Consider the following 18,079-nt stretch of genomic DNA (forward strand, 5'->3'; position numbering starts at 1 on the left):
TTCAGGGAAATCATACCTGACACTGGCACTCCCTGCAGGCTGGGAATCTCAGCGAATTCCTCCTGCTGGGAAGTGCAGTTTCCACCCAGGGAGCACTAGCAGGACTTGTGAGTCCCTACACTACCACAACAGTAGTGACAACACGCAGTAGCCTGTGCACCAGCCACCCTTCCAAGCCCTTGCAGATATTAACTCTTTTACTCGCCCATTTTATTTATTAATTTATGATTATTATTATTTGAGACGGAGTCTCGCTCTGTTGCCTAGGCTGGGGTGCAGTGGCACGATCTCGGCTCACTGCAACCTCTGCCTCCCAGGTTCAAGCGATTCTCTTGCCTCAGCCTCCCAAATAGCTGGGATTACAGGCACGCACCACCATGCCCAGCTAGTTTTTTAATTTTTAGTAGAGACAGGGTTTTGCCATGTTGGCCAGGCTGGTCTCAAACTCCTGACCTCAGGTGATCCACCTGCCTCAGCCTCCCAAAGTGCTGGGATTACAGACGTGAGCCACCATGCCCAGCCTACTCCCCCATTTTAGATGAGAAAACGGACACAGAGGTTATGTGGTTTGTCCAAGGCCTCATGCCTAGAAGTGCCAGGATTTGAACTTGTACTCTCCTGGGTGGATTGTTTTAACGGGAGGCCAGAAGGTGGGTTCTGCCTTTAGCCTGGAGGGAGTTGTTCCCTGGAGCTCTCCAGCAAGCCTGGAACTGGACACACAGGGTGTGGGCTGTAAAAGGGGTTTCCCAGGGTGACTGCTCCCATGCTTTCAATGGCAGGCCCATCGCCTCAGGGCCCTTTCCTGAGTGGCCACCCCCCAGCAGTCCCCGGAAGTGAGTGAGGGAGGTCCATGCCTAGAATTGGGGGACCGGGAATTCGGGGCCTCAGCTCCTCACCAGCTGTCTAGGAATGAGAGCATGCCACCCTCCTCAGGCCTCTCTAGGGACTGGGAAAGCAAACTGTGGGGACAGGGCCTATCTGTAGCCCCTTTAGTCCCTTTGGGAAGAAAAAAAGATGCTTGGGTCAGTAATGAGGGAAAAGGCATGGTATGAAGTGAGGCCTGGGCGCTGGCCCATCTCTGTCCCCACTGGTGGGGCCGTAGGGAGTGCTGTCTTTTGAGCCTCTTTTTCCATCTGTAAAATGTCAGGGATGGATTGGGGCAATTTTCAAAATGATCTGAATTTGGGGGTTCATAATACAAGCTGGGAGGATGAGGCTAGAGAAGGCTCTCTGGGTACCCCCGACCCCTTCTTCCAGTAAACCTCCACTTTTTTTTTTTTTTGAGATGGAGTCATGCTCTGTTGCCCAGGCTAGAGTGCAATGGCATGATCTCGGCTCACTGAAACCTCTGCTTCCTGGGCTCAAGAGATTCTCCTGCCTCAGCCTCCCTAGTAGCTGGGATAACAGGCATGCCCCACCACACCTGGCTAATTTTTATATTTTTAGTAGAGATGGGGTTTTACCATGTTGGCCAGGCTGGTCTCAAACTCCTGACCTCAGGTGATCCTCCTGCCTTGGCCTCCCAAAGAGCTGGGATTACAGGCGTGAGCCACCGCGCCCGGCCAAAGCTCCTTTTCTTTTCTGTTGGACTTGGATTCTGGGACTTTGCCTTTTAAAAGCCTGGGGGAAAAGATCACTTAATAGAATGAGTGCCAGGGGTGCTTTCAAGGCCCAGTCATCCAAGAGTGAACCCCACGTTCAAGGAAGCCCTGATCTCAACCGGGACCACGATCCCCATCTCCTGCCCCCGACCCCGCCGTAGAATGGAGGACTGGCTTTGAAGCACCTGCACAAGTGGATGCTGCAGGTTGTTTGACATTGCTAAAGGCAAAAAATTAGAATGACTAATATCCGTGGATTGTGGTGACATTAAATAACACATCCAAACTGGATGTGTTGGGGACAGTAAGTCAATATGCCATGTTATGAAAAGGTAATGCAAAGCGTGTGTGTAGGCTGGGCACAGTGGCTTATGCCTATAATCCCAGCACTTTGGGAGGCCCAGGTGGGCAGATCACTCATCGAGGTCAGAAGTTTGAGACCAGCCTGGCCAACATGGTGAAACCCCATCTCTACTAAATATTTTTTTTTTTTTTTTTTTTTGAGACGGAGTCTCGCTCTGTCACCCAGGCCGGAGTGCAGTGGCGCAATCTCAGCTCACTGCAAGCTCCGCCTCCCGGGTTCACGCCATTCTCCTGCCTCAGCCTCTCCAAGTAGCTGGGACTACAGGCGCCCGCCACCACGCCCGGCTAATTTTTTGTATTTTTTAGTAGAGACGGGGTTTCACCGTGGTCTCGATCTCCTGACCTCGTGATCCGCCCGCCTCGGCCTCCCAACTAAATATCTATATATATATCTATATATATATATATTTTTTAGACAGAGTTTCGCTCTTGTCACCCAGGCTGGAGTGCAATGGCACAATCTTGGCTCACTGCAACCTCCGCCTCCCGGGTTCAAGCAAGTGCTGGGATTGCAGGCGTGAGCCACTGCGCCTGGCCCAAAAATATTTTTTAACTAAAATACAAAAACATAGCTGGGCATAGTGGCAGGCACCTGTAATCCCAGCTACTCGGGAGGCTGAGGCAGGAGAATTGCTTGAACTCGGGAGGCAGAGGTTTCAGTGAGCTGAGATCGTGCCACTGCACTCCAGCCTGGGGGAGAGTGAGACTCTGTCTCAAAAAAAAAAAAAAAAAAAAAAGTGTGTGTAATGCATAGGGGAAACAGATCCTGGAAGGAGGCACACCAAAGTGTTGAAACACAAAATTCGAAGGACCGATGGTCCTCATCATGGCCAGCACATCAGTTGTTTCTGGTTAGTGTCCACTCTGCGTGGTTGGCGCTGGTGTCTTACCAATGCAAATATTTTTACTTATTACAAGCCCTAAGGATCAGAGTCCTAAGCTTCCGTTTTGCAGATGAGAAGCAGGCCCAGAGCGAGAGAGTGACTCAATATTGTCCCCATCACAGAGCCCAGGCTCTGATTCTTTCCAAACCACTCGGGGGCTGGTGACTGGTTCCATTGCCGGGGGACTCTACATCCATCCACCGAGGCCAGTTGAGGCTGGGAAAGGCTGTTTTTCCTCCAAATATCTCAGGGGAGGAAGGCCAGCCTGAACAGGGGCTGCTTGGTTTCATGATTAGCCTCCGCTGAAGATAGAGTTTGATTTATCCAGGCTTCTCTGAAGGGAGTTGAAGATAACGGGCAGCAGGTGTTTGCTAGCAGAGACACCTAATCCTCCCACACTGTCAGCAAAGACAGTCCTGGCAGAGGGGAATCTGAGGCCCCAGCTCAGTGGGAGAGGCAGGAGGTGGCTTTGTCCTGAGGGTGCCATGGACCAAGGACAGGTGAGCTTTCTCATCCGACTTCATCCCCTTTTGTTGTTGAGATAGGGTCTCACTCTGTCGCCTAGGCTGGAGTGCTGTGGCGTGATCTCGGCTCACTGCAACCTCCACCTCCCAGATTCACACGATTCTTGTGCCTCAGTTTCCCAAGTAGCTGGGATTATAGGTGCATGCCACCACACCCAGCTAATTTTTGTATTTTTAGTACAAAAATGTGTGTGTAGGCTGGGCACGGTGTCTCACACCTGTAACTCCGCACTTTGTGAGGCCAAGGCGGGCGGATCAGGCCAGGCTGGTCTCCAACCCCTGACCTCAAGTGATCCACCCACCTCAGCCTCTGAAAGTGTTGAAATTACAGGCGTAAGCCATGGGGCACAGCCCCAACTTCATTTCCTTTTGGTTTCCCCATCCAGGGTCTGAGGCTTCAGGCTCCTTAGCCTCATCCTTCAGAGTCTTGGCAGCAAACCTGAGTGTGCATGAGCTTCCCATGGAGGGCTTGTCAACCCACAGCAGGGCCCTGCCTAGAGGTTCGGATTCAGCAGGTGGCACCCATAACTCCAGGTCAGGGTCTGTGCTTTGAGCAGAGGCACTTTACAGAATTAGTCATCCTCATGGAAGGAAATGTTTATTTCAACATCAGCAATTTCCTCAGCTTCACTTCAGATTCTTTTGGCTAATTGCAAAGATGACTTTGAACTTCACGTTAACAAGGACACAAACAGAATCGTTCTATCGCTGCTGCCTAGTCCCGATTCCTGCATTTATGCCCTGGTATTGTCAGGAATGTTCCAATTTCACTGACATCTTGGGTAGGTTCTCTAATTTTGTTTTGCTTGATTTTGATGATGATCAGATGTCATTAAAAAAAAAAAATACAATGTGGCCATTCTTTAAAGGAGAAAGTCCCCTCAGAGGGTGATTGTGAGGATTTAGAGGAAATAATCGAAGTCCTGTCTGGCCTTAAAAAGTACTGAATAAATGGTAGCTGTTACCAATGAACAAATTGCATGGACCATGTGCCAGATATTAATTCAGTTAATCTCCACAAAAACCCCCCATTTTGTAAATGTAAAATCTGAGGCAACTAGAGGTTAAATGATGTGCCAACGCTGGGCGCGGTGGCTCAAGCCTGTAATCCCAGCACTTTGGGAGGCCGAGGCAGGCGGATCACAAGGTCAGGAGATCAAGACCATCCTGGCTAACACAGTGAAACCCCGTCTCTACTAAAAACACACACACACACACACACACAATTAGCCGGGCGTAGTGGCGGGCACCTGTAGTCCCAGCTACTAGGGAGGCTGAGGCAGGAGAATGGCGTGAACCCGGGAGGCAGAGCTTGCAGTGAGCCAAGATCACGCCACTGCACTCTAGCCTGGGCGACAGAGCAAGACTCCGTCTCAAAAAAAAAAAAAAAAAAAAGATGTGCTAGCAAGTAGCAGAGCTGGCTGTTCCCCAACCCCTGCCTTTCAACAGGGACCCCTCCAGCATAGAAGAGGAAGTCGTCATGCACTGCCCTGCAGGGAGGGCAGCCGCTGTTCCAGAAGCGACCTTGCTGGAGCTGTGGAGGGGCTCAGCCTTGGGGTAAGAGGTTAACGGTTCTCTCTCATGGAGCAACTGACTTTGCAAAGAGGAGGGCAGGTCTCCCCTCCCTGAGCCTTTAGGCATTGAAGCTGACCCTGAGTATTCCCTGCCATTGAGAGGACGCTTGGGTGAAGCCAGCAGGGTAAAGAGAGCCCACTCTTTTTGCAGAACTCTGAAAATTCTAAAAACCATTGAATTGTAAACGTTAAACAAGTGAATGGTATGGTATGTGAGTTAGATGCCAATAAAGCTTCTATTTAAAGAAACAGTTTACTCCCCAGGCACCTCTGGGAAAAGTTTCTTTAATAAAAAAGTTCTAGTACATCTACACGGTTGTCCTCACCCTTCATCTACAGCAACGCAACAGGGAAAATAAAAAATAAGGGGCAACCTAGACACACTCAGTATAAAAATGCAGAGATCCATCCAAATGGGAGGCATCAGGGTCTGGAAACCAGAAATGCAGGACGGCCAGTGGGCCCAGCAGCTCTGGGCTGCGCTTTTGAAGAACTTTGTCCAATGTTTTGAAAATAACATTAAAAAAAAAAATTAAGTTGCACCAGGAGGCCTAAGAAGGTTCCATTCCAGAGAGAAAGTCCATTGTGGGTCAGTCACAGCAGGCCCAGGCCCAGGACACAGGGCTGAGCATTTTACGGCAGGTAAGAGGCTTCTGGAAACTTGGCCTCTGAGGCAACCCTGGCCCAGGTGGAGAGGTTTTCAGTGCTGAAGTCAAACTGCCCACATTCCTCCATCCTGAAAGGCTAAGGAAGCAACCGCTCTAACGTCAGACTCATAGCCTGTCTCCGCCAAGTTGCTGCGGCCGCTGCCTGACAAGCTCCAAAGTCCTCGGCTGAAGGGGGAAGTGAGACCCCTTGGAGATGCTCTGTGGCTTGACGTTTGGTCCCCAGCCCTGCAGGCAGGCGGCCTAGTCGTCCTCCCCGCCACCGTACATGTCTGCCAGCTTCTTGAAGCGGCTGCCCCACTTGTTCAGATAATCGTAATCTTGGTCTTGGTCGGAGGCGGAGGAGGTGAGGGAGCTCAGGGACGCGGCGTCAGAGCCGCTGCCCTCATAGTCGAACACCAAGAGGGAGTCGTAGGGCGGGGCTGTGGGGTCCGTGTTAGCCGCCTTCAGGTTCTGCCGCAACAGAGAACAGGTGGTTAGGAGCAGCGGGCAAGCCTCCATTTCCTCCTCTGTGAGCCCCTCTCTCCCCTCCCCTAAGGTTTTGGAGGTTGAAATGAAAGAATGCGTTATTCATGCAGAATTCATTCACTCAGGGACCAGCAGACAGCAAGTGCTCAGTGCAACACAGGCCAGTGGGTAAGGGCATGGACTGAAATCAGACGGCCCGGGCCAGAACTCACACCACACACTAGCTTTGTGGACTTGGGCGAGTCCCTTAACCACTCTATGCCTGTTTCCTTGTCTGTAAAATGACAATACTTTTTTTTTTTTTTTTTTTTTTTTGAGACGGAGTCTCGCTGTTGCCCAGGCTGGGGTGCAGTGGCGCGATCTCGGCTCACTGCAGGCTCCGCCCCCCGGGATTCACGCCATTCTCCTGCCTCAGCCTCCCGAGTAGCTGAGACTACAGGCGCCCGCCACCTCGCCCGGCTAATTTTTTGTATTTTTAGTAGAGACGGGGTTTCACCATGTTAGCCAGGATGGTCTCGATCTGCTGACCTCGTGATCCGTCCGCCTCGGCCTCCCAAAGTGCTGGGATTACAGGCGTGAGCCACCGCGCCCGGCCGACAATACTTTTTTCTTCCTTTTTTAAAGGATGCATGCCTGTGACACAGCCTCGGGAGGTACTGAGGACATGTGCCTCCTTCGTACAGTTTTAAAGGAACAGATGAATAAGTAAATGAGTAAATACCTGTAAAGCAGTTATTAGAATAGCACCTCGCAACAATAGCTATCATTACCTAATAAATGCTACGTGCTAGGTCAGTAGTTCCCAAACTTAAATTATCTGGAGAATCTTTTACAAATTCTGAAGCCCGGGCCACACCCAGTTCAATTACATCACAATCTTTGGGGGTGAGCCGAGGCATCAGTGGTTTCTGAAGGTGCCCAGGTGACTCCAACATGCAGGCAGGGTCAGGAACCACTGTGCTGGCACTGTCCTAGCTGCCTGCTCATTCAATCCTTGAAGTCTTCTACAGCAGAGGCTCCAAACTTCGCCCCCCAAGTGCAATCACCTGGGATCTGTAATCCAAACCCAGGTAGTCTGGCTCCAGAGCATTCAACTGCTGTATGTGTTGAATAAATGAATAAATCATTCCTAATTTTTTTTTTTTAAGATGGAGTCTTCCTTTGTTGCCCAGGCTGGAGTGCAGTGGTGTGATCTTGGTTCACTGCAACCTCCACCTCCCGGGTTCAAGCGATTTTCCTGCCTCAGCCTCCTGAGTAGCTGGGACTACAGGTGCCCACCACCACGCCCAGCTAATTTTTTATATTTTTAGTAGAGACAGGGTTTCACCATGTTGGCCAGGATAGTCTCAATCTCTTGACCTTGTGATCTGCCCGCCTCAGCCTCCCACAGTGCTGGTGGGATTACAGGCATTAGCCAGTGTGCCTGGCTTTTTTTTTTTTTTTTTGAGATGGAGTCTCCCTTTGTCGCCCAGGCGTGGGGGGCGCACGACAAGACATTCAAGCCTATGTGAGAGGCGCTGGCGGTCGAGGCGTGGAAAAATATTGAGGCACTGTGTGCATGTTGTTTCTACACGAGACTAGATCTCCTGGACCTTGAAAACAGGACAGGGAGTAGTATGTGAGATAAGGAGCGCTGAACACAGCCTCCTAAAAATGTGGTTTGAGTGTTTTTTTACAAGGCCATATGTGCCTCATACCCGACCGCCAAGAGCCACCTGGTGGATGTCTCTTGTTTGTCTAAATTGTAGTTTAAACAAGCTCTCTCAATAAATACCTGGCAGACAGATCTTAGAGCGATGCTCTCTCAAAGGAACTGCTCCCCGCCCCACTCAGCTAGAATTGTCTGAGTACTTCACTCTCAGCATTCATTACAGCTATAAGTTGCACCCAGGTGGGATCTTAGCTCACTGCAACCTCCACCTCCACCATGTTGGCCAGGCTGATCTCAAACTCCTGACCTCAAGTGATCTGCCCACCTTGGCCTCTGAAAGTTCTGAGATTACAGGTGTGAGCCACTGCGCCCAGCCTCCTAATCATTTTTTTTTTTTTTTTTTTTTTTTTTTTTTTTTTTTTTTGAGACAGAGTCTTGCTCTGTCGCCCAGGCTGGAGTGCAGTGGCGCGATCTCGGCTCACTGCAAGCTCCGCCTCCCGGGTTCACGCCATTCTCCTGCCTCAGCCTCTCCGAGTAGCTGGGACTACAGGCGCCCGCCACCACGCCCGGCTAATTTTTTGTATTTTTAGTAGAGACGGGGTTTCACCATGGTCTCGATCTCCTGACCTCGTGATCCGCCCGCCTCGGCCTCCCAAAGTGCTGGGATTACAAGCGTGAGCCACCGCGCCCGGCCGCCTCCTAATCATTTTTTGTTGTTGTTGTTGAGATGGAGTCTCGCTCTGTCGCCCAGGCTGGAGTGCAGTGGTGTGATGCCGGCTCACTGCAACCTCTGCCTCCTTGGTTCAAGAGATTCTTGTGCCTCAGCCTCCCGAGTAGCTGGGATTACAGGTGCCCACCACCATGCCTGGCTAATTTTTGTATTTTTAGTAGAGACGGGGTTTCGCCATGTTGGCCAGGCTGGTCTTGAACTCCTGACCTCATTATCCACCCGTCTCAGCCTCCCAAAGTGCTGGGATTACAGGCATGTAATCCACCCGGCCCCTCCTAATCATTTTTAACCACTCTGCAAGTGAGTTCTATGGAGGAAGAAACAAACCCCAGAAGTTGCTCAAATAAGCCAGAGGTCACAAGCTGGTTGGTCGTGGAATCAGAATTTGAACCCAGACCCAAGACTCCAGGCCCATGCTTGTTCTCCTGTGTGGCTGGTGCTGGGCTTGAATAAAGGGTGGCCCTCGACTGGCCTGCCACGCCTCACCTCGATTATAAAGTTGCCGATTTCATCTGGGTTGGCTGGCCGAGGACGGTACATGGGTGTGGGGATGAAGGTTGGTGCCACGTCATTGCGGAGAACCACCTCCGGCCTGGCCTCCAGACCTCGGTGGAGCTGGGTGATGTCATAGTCCTGTGGGGAAATGCAGGAGAGCAGGTGACTGAGGACTACTGTCCCCCCCCTCCCCTGCCACTTACATCTCACCCCACGCCCCCTACCCTTTGGGTACTCTGGCTCATGGGGAGGTCTTACAAGACAGATGAGGTCACAGATTTTGGGAAACCCTCATTTGCATCCTCCCTTATCCTAGCAAATTAAACACAGGCTTGAGGTTAACTTGGCTAGGGCCAAAGAGACTACCACAATGGACCAGAGGAGCGCTGGAGGATGGAAGAAAAGAAAGACGCAGCTTCATGCCAGGGCCTGGTCAACACAGCTAACTTGGTCAGTTGGTTGACCCAACAGCCCTGCCAGTGGCCTTGGGGGCATCCACCTCCCGATCCCAGAGCCCCCAGTGCCCCACCTGGTCCTCTTCGCCACCCCCCTCTTCGCCGTAGTAGAAGACGTTGTCACGCGTGTCATCTTCTGGGAGTAGGAGGGGCTCCTTGACCTTCCGCTTCTTTCTCACCAACAAGAGCAGCACCAGCAAGAGGACTGCAAGGGTTAGGGAGTGTGAGTGCTCCCTCTGTAACCACACAGCGGGCCAAGACCCCCAGGCCCTCAGAGCCCCTCTAACTGCAGACATCCTCACTCAGTAGCCAGAGCTTAACATGCTGCAATGGCTTCACTTGCACCTAGGGAAACTTCAACTCTTTATCCAGGCTGGCAGGATTTGGTCCCAGCCTATGCCTCCAAGTCCCCCTACCCACTAAGGTCTAGGCATATTGGCCTCCTCTGTGTTCCTTGAATACCCCCAGCAGCTTCCCCTTAAGAACCTTCATACAGGCTCCTTCCTCACCTGGCAGACTCTATGCATACACATGGCTCCCACATGTCAGCTCTCAGCTTATGACACCTCCTCCTAGAAGACTCTGACTTCCTTCTCCCCACCCATAATGCTGTCAGTCTAACCAGATTGGTGGTACTGATCCTTAAGAAAATCTTTTGTCGGGATGTCGGGATGGGAACCTCCCAGCAGATGTTGTCTTTCAATGAGACTCTCTTTTAGTCACCAGATGTCCCCTAATTAGCCACAGACTTCAAGAACAAGATAATGCAACTTTCATAGGGTATAGTAATCTAAACTTAGGTGAAATGCAGTGTTGGATTTTTTTTTTTTTTTTGAGACGGAGTCTTAATCTTGTCGCCCAGGCTAGAGTGCACTGGCGCAATCTTGGCTCACTGCAACCTCCGCCTCCCGGGTTCAAGCAATTCTCCTGCCTCGGCCTCCCCAGTAGCTGGGATTACAGGCGCCTGCCACCACACTCGGCTAATTTTTGTATTTTTAGTAGAGATAGGGTTTCACTATGCTGGCCAGGCTAGTCTCGAACTCCCAACCTCAAAGTGACCCAAATGCCTCGGCCTCCCAAAGTGCTGGAATTACAGGTGTGAGGCATTGTGCCTGGCCAGATTTTTTTTTTTTTTTTTTTTGAGAGGGAGCCTGTTGCCCAGGCTGGAGTACAGTGTCAGGATCTTGGCTCACTGCAACCTCTGCCTCCCAGGTTCAAGTGATTCTCCCGACTCAGCCTCCTGAGTAGCTGAGATTACAGGAGCCCACCACCATGCCTGGCTAATTTTCGTATTTTATTTTTATTATTGTATTTATTTTTGAAACAGAGTCTCGCTCTGTCACCCAGGCTGGAATGCAGTGGCATGATCTCAAATTTTTGTATTTTTAGTAGAGACGGGGTTTCACCATGTTGGCCAAGCTGGTCTCTAACTCCTGACCTCAGGTGATCTGCCTGCCTCAGCTCCCAAAGTGCTGGGATTACAGGCATGAGCCACTGCGCCCAGCCCCAGTGTTGGAATTTTAAAAGGGCCTGGCTTCAGTGATGTGGTCTGAAAGGCTGGCGGGCTCTTTGGACATGCGGGGAACTGGCCAACTGGTTCCTGGCTGCCTTCCCTGTCATGCCTACACACAGTTAACTCTGTATTAAGAGGGGACCCTCTAGCCATCTCTCTATGGCAGTTCGATTTAAGAGCACACACCACTGCTCAGGATCATTACTTTTTTGCCTGCTGATGGAACTGCTGTCTGTCCTTGGCCAGACAAAACAGACCCAACCTTCCTTGGGAGTCCACGGGTTCTGAAGATGCACACACATGTGGGCTAGACAGTAACCTCTCCTCTCCCGAGTCTAGGGGAAGGCAAGACGCCAAGTGGACTTCTCTGAATCCAGGTCTAACTGCCTACTGACACCTCCACTTGGACTGGCCTGGCAAGTCTCTTCCCATGGTCCTTCCCAAACCGGCAAATGGAAATGCCATGTTTCTCCTTAAGCCGAAAGCCTTGCAATCATCCATGGCTCTTACTCTAATTCCACACATCAATCTGAAGGAACTCTACCTTGAAACATGACCACCTCTGACCACCTCAATGCTGCCATCCTGGCCTGAGCCTCCAATCACCTTTTTACCCCTGTTATGGCAACAGCCTCCTAAATGATCCCCCTGCCTCCACCTTCGCCCCCATATAGTCTGCTCAGCAGGAATCTTGCACAACTTAAGTCAAATCCCATCACCCCTCTGCTCAAAACCTTCTGATAACTTTCAGTTCTACCCAGAGTCTTAACAATAACCTATGAGGCCTGACACAATGATACCCTGTGCCTGTCACTGCTCTGACCTAATTTCCTACTTCCTTTTTTGTTTTGTTTTTCTAAAGGCAGAGTCTCGCCCTGTTGCCCAGGCTGGAGTGCAATGGTGTGATCTCGGCTCACTGCAACCTCCATCTCCTGGGTTCAAGTGATTCTGCTGCCTCAGCCTCCCAAGTAACTGGGATTACAGGCATGTGCCACCATGCCTGGCTAATTGCGTATTTTTAGTAGAGACAGGATTTCACCACATTGGCTAGGGTGGTCTCAAACTCCTGACCTCAAGTGATCCACCCACCTTGGCCTCCCAAAGTGTTGGGATTACAAGTGTGAGCCACCACGCCCAGCGAAGAGCATGTTCTTGTTGTATTCAAGTGATTGATCTCTGACTGACGATGTGTGTTGTCTATGTTAAGACCAAGTCAAAATGTGGAAAAAACAACTGTGATAGGTTCTATCTTTAGAGCCAAGAAATTTGTTTTTAACTAAACATTTCCTCCCACTAGACCAGTAATTTGCAGACTCCAGTATGTATCAGAATGCCTTGGGAGCTTGTTAACATGCAGATTACTGGGTTCTATTCCTAAATTTCTGAATCAGTAAGTCTGGAGCAGGGCCTGAGAATTTGCCTTTCTAATAATAGCAAATTCCTGGTGATGCTAATGCTGTCGGAAACCACCCTTTCAGAACCACTGTGCGGGCCCCTCCAGATGACCTGATGGCAGGGCCGAGTCTGTTTGCTCACCACTGTATCCCCAAAGCCTGGTACATTCCACAAGCCCCAGAAAGACCTACTGATTGACTGATGCTCCTAGAATTAGGAGTTTAAGGAGTGGGCCAGGAGCAGTGGCTCACACCTGTAATCCCAGAATTTTGGGAGGCCAAGGTAGGTGGATTGCTTGAGCCCAGGAATTCAAGACCAGCCTGGGCAACATAGTGAGGCCCCATATTTACAAAAAATACAAAAATGAGCTGGGCATGGTGGCCCACACCTGTAGTCCCAGGTACTTGGGAGGCTGAGGTGGGAAGATCATTTGAGCCTGGGAGGCAGAAGTTGCAATGAGCCGAGATCATGCCACTGCATTCCAGCCTGGGCGACAGAGTGAGACCCTGTCATAAAAAAAAAGTTTAAGGAATGGACGGGCAATGTTGGTGGCCTCTTAGTTCCAGGAGTGAAAGTTCAAAGTAGAATCCAGTCTTTTAACTCCCTCATCCTCAGGGAGGGGGTGGGGGCCTGGTACTCACACAGCAGAGCCAGGACAGCCCCCAACACAGGGAGGATGAAACCTCCCTTCCAGCGTGGAGGGCAGGTCTTGACATGGCCGTGGCAGTCACACACGGTGGCCCTGATCACCGTCAGCTGCTCCTTGTTGCCGTGGTCAGACAGAGAAAGGTGCACGTCATATGTGTCCTGCTTCAGGAACTTCTTCAGGGACAAGACCACTGTGTCGCCTGGAGTGAACAGATCATTATTAGCTGTGGGAACCATCAGTGCGGGGATCTGAGTATACCATAATGAAAGTTTGAGAATACAGCTTCCACATGTGGGTAATGGGGAGAAATACTCCACAAGCACACTTTGGAAAATAGCAGTAAAAACTGATCTTTGGCTAAAGCAAAATTCACCATAATGAAAAGGATTATTGGGATAGAAAAATTAATTTGTCATTTTACTTTAAAAAAAATCGATAATCACAGTATTTTTATAACATGAAGTTTTAAAAGCCATGTCATGCAGGACCAATAACTTCTTTCCATCATTGGCTGCTACACTGTTTTTTTGCTTCAAAAAGAATATTCTTCCTAAAAGATAGCTAACCCGTTTTTTTTTTTTTTTAAGTAAAAGCAACTTTATTAAGAAAGTAAAGGAGGGCTGGGCGCAGTGGCTTACGCCTGCAATCCCAGCACTTTGAGAGGCCGAGGCGGGCGGATCACGAGGTCAAGAGATCGAGACCATCCTGGCCAACATGGTGAAAACCCTTCTCTACTAAAAATACAAAAATTAGCCAGGTGTGATGGCACGTGCCTGTAGTCTCAGCTACTTGGGAGGCTGAGGCAGGAGAATCGCTTAAACCCTGTAATGCTGTAATGATAACACAGGTTAGCATCTGATCTGATCAGGTGGAGGCTGCAGTGAGCCGAGATCATGCCACTGCACTCCAGCCTGGCAAAAGAGCAGGACTCTGTCTCAAAAAAAAAAAAAAAAAGTAAAGGAACAAAGAATGGCTACTCCATAGGCAGAGCAGCTGATAGTTAACCCAATCTTATATGAAACACCCATATTTCTAACTGAACATTCAATTTTTTTGAGACTAAGTCTTGCTCTGTCATCCAGACTAGAGTGCAGTGGCGTGATCTTGGCTCACTGTAACCTCCGCCTCCCGCGTTCAAGCGATTCTCCTGCCTCAGCCTCCTGAGTAGCTGAGATTACAGGCACCCGACACTGTGCCCAGCTAATTTTTGTTATTTTTAGTAGAGACAGGCTTTCACCATCTTGGCCAGGCTGGTCTCAAACTCCTGACCTCGTGATCCACTTTCCTCAGCCTCCCAGAGTGCTGGGATTACAGGCGTGAGCCACAGTGCCCGGCCTTCAATTTTTTTTTTTTAGACAGTCTTTCTTTGTCACTCAGGCTGGAGTACAGTGGCGCGATCTCAGATCACTGCAACCTCTGCCTCATGGGCTCAAGCGATTCTCCTGCCTCGGCCTCTGGAGTAGCTGGGACTACAGGTTTGCACCACTACACCCAGCTAGTTTTTGTATTTTTAGCAGAGGTGGATTTTGTGCTAGGCTGGTCTCAAGCTCCTGACCTCAGGTGATCTGCCCACCTCGGCCTCCCAAAGTGCTGGGATTACAGGCCCGAGCCACAATGCCGGGCTGCATCCAATTATTAATAAAACTAAATGCACATGACTTGGTTATGTAAGTGCTAATGTTGAGCAGATCAGATCAGATGCTAACCTGTGTTATCATTACAGCATTAGTGATCACACAAATGCAGGAATGCCAGAAATGAGGCTGTAGCAGGTATTGGGCTAACTGGCCTTCCAAGGCCCAGGGGGTGGCAGGCTAACCACAGAGCAGAAGCCAGGCCCAGCCTAGCCCCTGCACACTGGGCACCACTCGGGGGAGACTGCATGGCGATCCGAGTGGAGAAGGGGCTATGTGTGCGGGCGACAAACATAGTATCAGTGGCCTCTTTAAAGAAAGGCCTTTGGTTTAGACTCAGCTTTCTCAAGAAGGGAGCTCTTAGCCTGTGTGGAAGCTTTTTCATCATGCAGGATTTGCCACAGCATTGCGGGTTTCTACCAATAAATGCCTGTAGTGCCCCCAATCACTGGGGCAATCAAAAACAACCCCCAAGTTTCTAGCCCCACCCCCTCCCCAGGTTGTCAGCCTATCTCAGCACAGATTTGAAGTTTTTTCTGTTAAAATGCTCTGCACTCTCGCTGGGCTCCTCTTAGTCAAAGGGCCAGAAGGCAGAATCCACTCTGTCCCCATTTAGTGCCAGGAGGCAGAGACAGCTCTCCGGGCTGAACAACTAGTCGACCATGTGGAGTGGCCAACATGGGGTATATGTCACTAAAACACCTCTGCCATCCTATAAGGCTGATCAGTTGTTGATGACGATGGCAGTGGTGACTAAATGGGCACTTTTTCTTTTTTTTTTTGAGACAGAGTCTCGCTCTGTCACCCAGGCTGGAGTGCAGTGGTGCGATCTCGGCTCACTGCAACCTCTGCCTCCCAGGTTCAAGTGATTCTCCTGCCTCAGCCTCCCAAGTAGCTGGGATTACAGGCACGTGCCACCATGCCTGATTCTTTTTTATATTTTTAGTAGAGACAGGGTTTCACCATGTTGGCCAGGACAGTCTCGATCTCTTGACCTTGTGATCCACCCACCTCAGCCTCCCAAAGTGCTGGGATTACAGGCGTGAGCCACCGTGCCCGGCTAAATGGGCACTTACTAAGTGCCAGGCCCTACCCGGATCCTCATCATTGCCTTAAGAGGTGGGAACTGCTGTTATCCTCATTTTACAAATGCAGAAATTGAAGCTTAGGGAGTTAGGTAACTAGCCTGAGGTCACATGGGGTAGAGTCTGGATTAATTTCCCTGACAAAAGAACAAGGGCAAACAGAAAAATGAAATTAAAGCCAAGAACCAGGTTATCAATACTGATCAATACTGTTACAGGTATTAATAACATTGGGTTTTGGCCATAATGCTTATGCTTTTTTTTTTTTTTTTTCCCACACCATGGTGAGTGAGACTGCCTAGATTAAAATCCTGATAGGCCAGGTGTGGTGGCTCAGGCTTGTAATCTCAGCACTCTGGAAGGCCAAGGCGGGAGGATCACCTGAAGTCCGGAGTTCAAGACCAGCCTGGCCAACATAGCAAAATCATGCCTCTACTAAAAAATACAAAAATTAGATGGGCATGGTGACAGGCACCTGTAATCTCAGCTACTCAGACAGGGATAATTGCTTGAACCCAGGAAGCGGAGGTTGCAGTAAGCCGAGATTGTGCCACTGCACTCCAGTCTGGGAGACAGAGTGAGACTCCGTCTCTAAAACAAAAACAAAAACAAAAAACCCTAGTGACATTTTAATTTTATTTTATTTGAGACAGAGTCTCACTCTGTCGCCCAGGCTGGAGTGCAGTGGCACAATCTCAGCTCACTGCAACCTCTGCCTCCCAGGTTCAAGTGATTCTTTTGCCTCAGCCTCCCGAGTAGCTGGGACTACAGGCACACGCCACCACGCCTGGCTAATTTTTGTAATTTTAGTAGAGATGAGGTTTCACCATATTGGCCAGGCTGGTCTCGAACTCCTGACCTGGTGACCTGCCCGCCTCAGCCTCCCAAAGTGCTGGGATTACAGGTGTGAGCCACCGTGTGTGGCCGTGACATTATTTTTAAAGCCATAACACAGCTGGGTGTGGTGGGCATCTTGTGGGCCACAGGGGCAACGGTCTCTAGAACCTCAATCAGATGCTATTTATTAACCTGGTGGAGGCCTTTGGAATTCCACAGGACCCCTAAAAGACCATTCCAGCCCAACCGCCTTCCTGTGTAGATGGAAAAACTGAGGCCTCGAGAGGGAGGGAGTGACTTGGCCCATGTCACATAGCGAGAGTCAGGACCCAGCACAGTGATCGTAGCCAACACTCACTGAGCATGCTCTGTGCCAGGTCCACTTCACGTGCTCTACATAGGTTAGATTCCTCCAGGCCTCAGTTTTTCCGTCTATACAGGAAGGCGGTTGGGCTGGAATGGTCTTTTAGGGGTCCTGTGGAATTCCAAAGGCCTCCACCAGGTTAATAAATAGCATCTGACTGAGGTTCTAGAGGAAACCGTTGCCCCTGTGGCCCACAAGATGCTAGGACAGGAACGTGTGCGGAATCCTGGTGTGGGGCAGATGCCCACCAGTGGGGCTGGCACCCCACCCGCTACCACCACTCACTCAGGTACCTTTCTCGTTGACCTCTGCCATCCAGTAGATGTCTGAGTCATCTGTGAGCTGGGCCTGGAAAGGGGAAGTGTGGGGAGACAGGTCCTTGTCCGTGATGTTCAGCACCTGGGGCACAGGGCTTTGGTTGCAGATGGTGATCTGACGGGGCTCAGGGACTGGGCCATGGTCATTGACATCAATCAGTGTTAGCAGAAGGGTTCCCGTGCCAGTAGTGGGAGGGCTTCCTGTTTATAATGACACATATGATGAGCTCCCTGTGACCCACCCAGTCAGCCTCAGGGGGGCTCCTGTTTACCACCCAGCTCTCACCTCTCAAGACCTTCCATGCCCTTGCTTCCAATACATGGCACATACATGCCAATTGGGCCATCATTCTCATTTCGGTCCACAGCAGACATTACTAACTATATCATGGCACAGTTGCAGCCACTTCATCCAGACAGCACTATAACCACAAAGTGAAACCTACCGGCTACTTCAGGGTTACTCCAGTATTTGTCCATCAGCTTCAGGGAAGCCTCCCTTCATAGCCCTGCTGCAACCTCTCACCTGCCTGCAGGTCCTGGTTCATTACATGTCAACCAGAGGTGACAACTACGTCATAACCCCCCATCTGTCATGGTGTGGCATCACTAATCTGTCATAGCACTTTCCAGTCAGCCTCTAGCAATCAATCACAAGGGAAAACTGACAGGCTAATTCAGGACCCAGTGAACCAAAAACTAAGGCTGAAAGGACTCTCCTAATGCTGATGTTTTATTTACTTATTGGAGAGTCTTGCTCTGTTGCCCAGGCTGGAGTGCAGTGGCACAATTTCGGCTCACTGCAACCTCCGCCTCCTGGGTTCAGGTGATTCTCGTGCCTCAGCCTCCTGAGTAGCTGGGACTACAGGCGTGTG

At 50.3% G+C, this 18,079-nt stretch overlaps 1 protein-coding gene across 8 annotated transcripts in view; it reads right to left on the reverse strand.

Annotated features, from left to right (window-relative positions):
- CDH3 (cadherin 3) overlaps nucleotides 1-18,079 on the reverse strand; it is a 170,542-nt gene that overhangs the window by 19,545 nt on the left and 132,918 nt on the right. For 6 of the 8 annotated variants that reach the window (XM_063611588.1, XM_055298423.1, XM_055298422.1 and 3 more), the window contains 5 exons: nucleotides 17,181-17,405; nucleotides 12,960-13,166; nucleotides 9,485-9,615; nucleotides 8,947-9,093; nucleotides 5,216-6,064 (listed from right to left, as the gene is read on the reverse strand). In XM_063611588.1, coding sequence (XP_063467658.1) covers nucleotides 5,855-6,064; nucleotides 8,947-9,093; nucleotides 9,485-9,615; nucleotides 12,960-13,166; nucleotides 17,181-17,405 — 920 coding nt within the window. In that variant the 3' untranslated portion in view covers nucleotides 5,216-5,854. Of the gene's footprint in view, nucleotides 1-5,215; nucleotides 6,065-8,946; nucleotides 9,094-9,484; nucleotides 9,616-12,959; nucleotides 13,167-17,180; nucleotides 17,406-17,650; nucleotides 17,700-18,079 lie in introns of those variants that run through there. The other 2 variants (XM_063611589.1, XM_055298425.2) reach the window with 2 other exon arrangements.

Source organism: Symphalangus syndactylus, chromosome 11 (genome assembly GCF_028878055.3).
Source record: "Symphalangus syndactylus isolate Jambi chromosome 11, NHGRI_mSymSyn1-v2.1_pri, whole genome shotgun sequence".
Lineage (NCBI taxonomy): Eukaryota > Metazoa > Chordata > Mammalia > Primates > Hylobatidae > Symphalangus > Symphalangus syndactylus.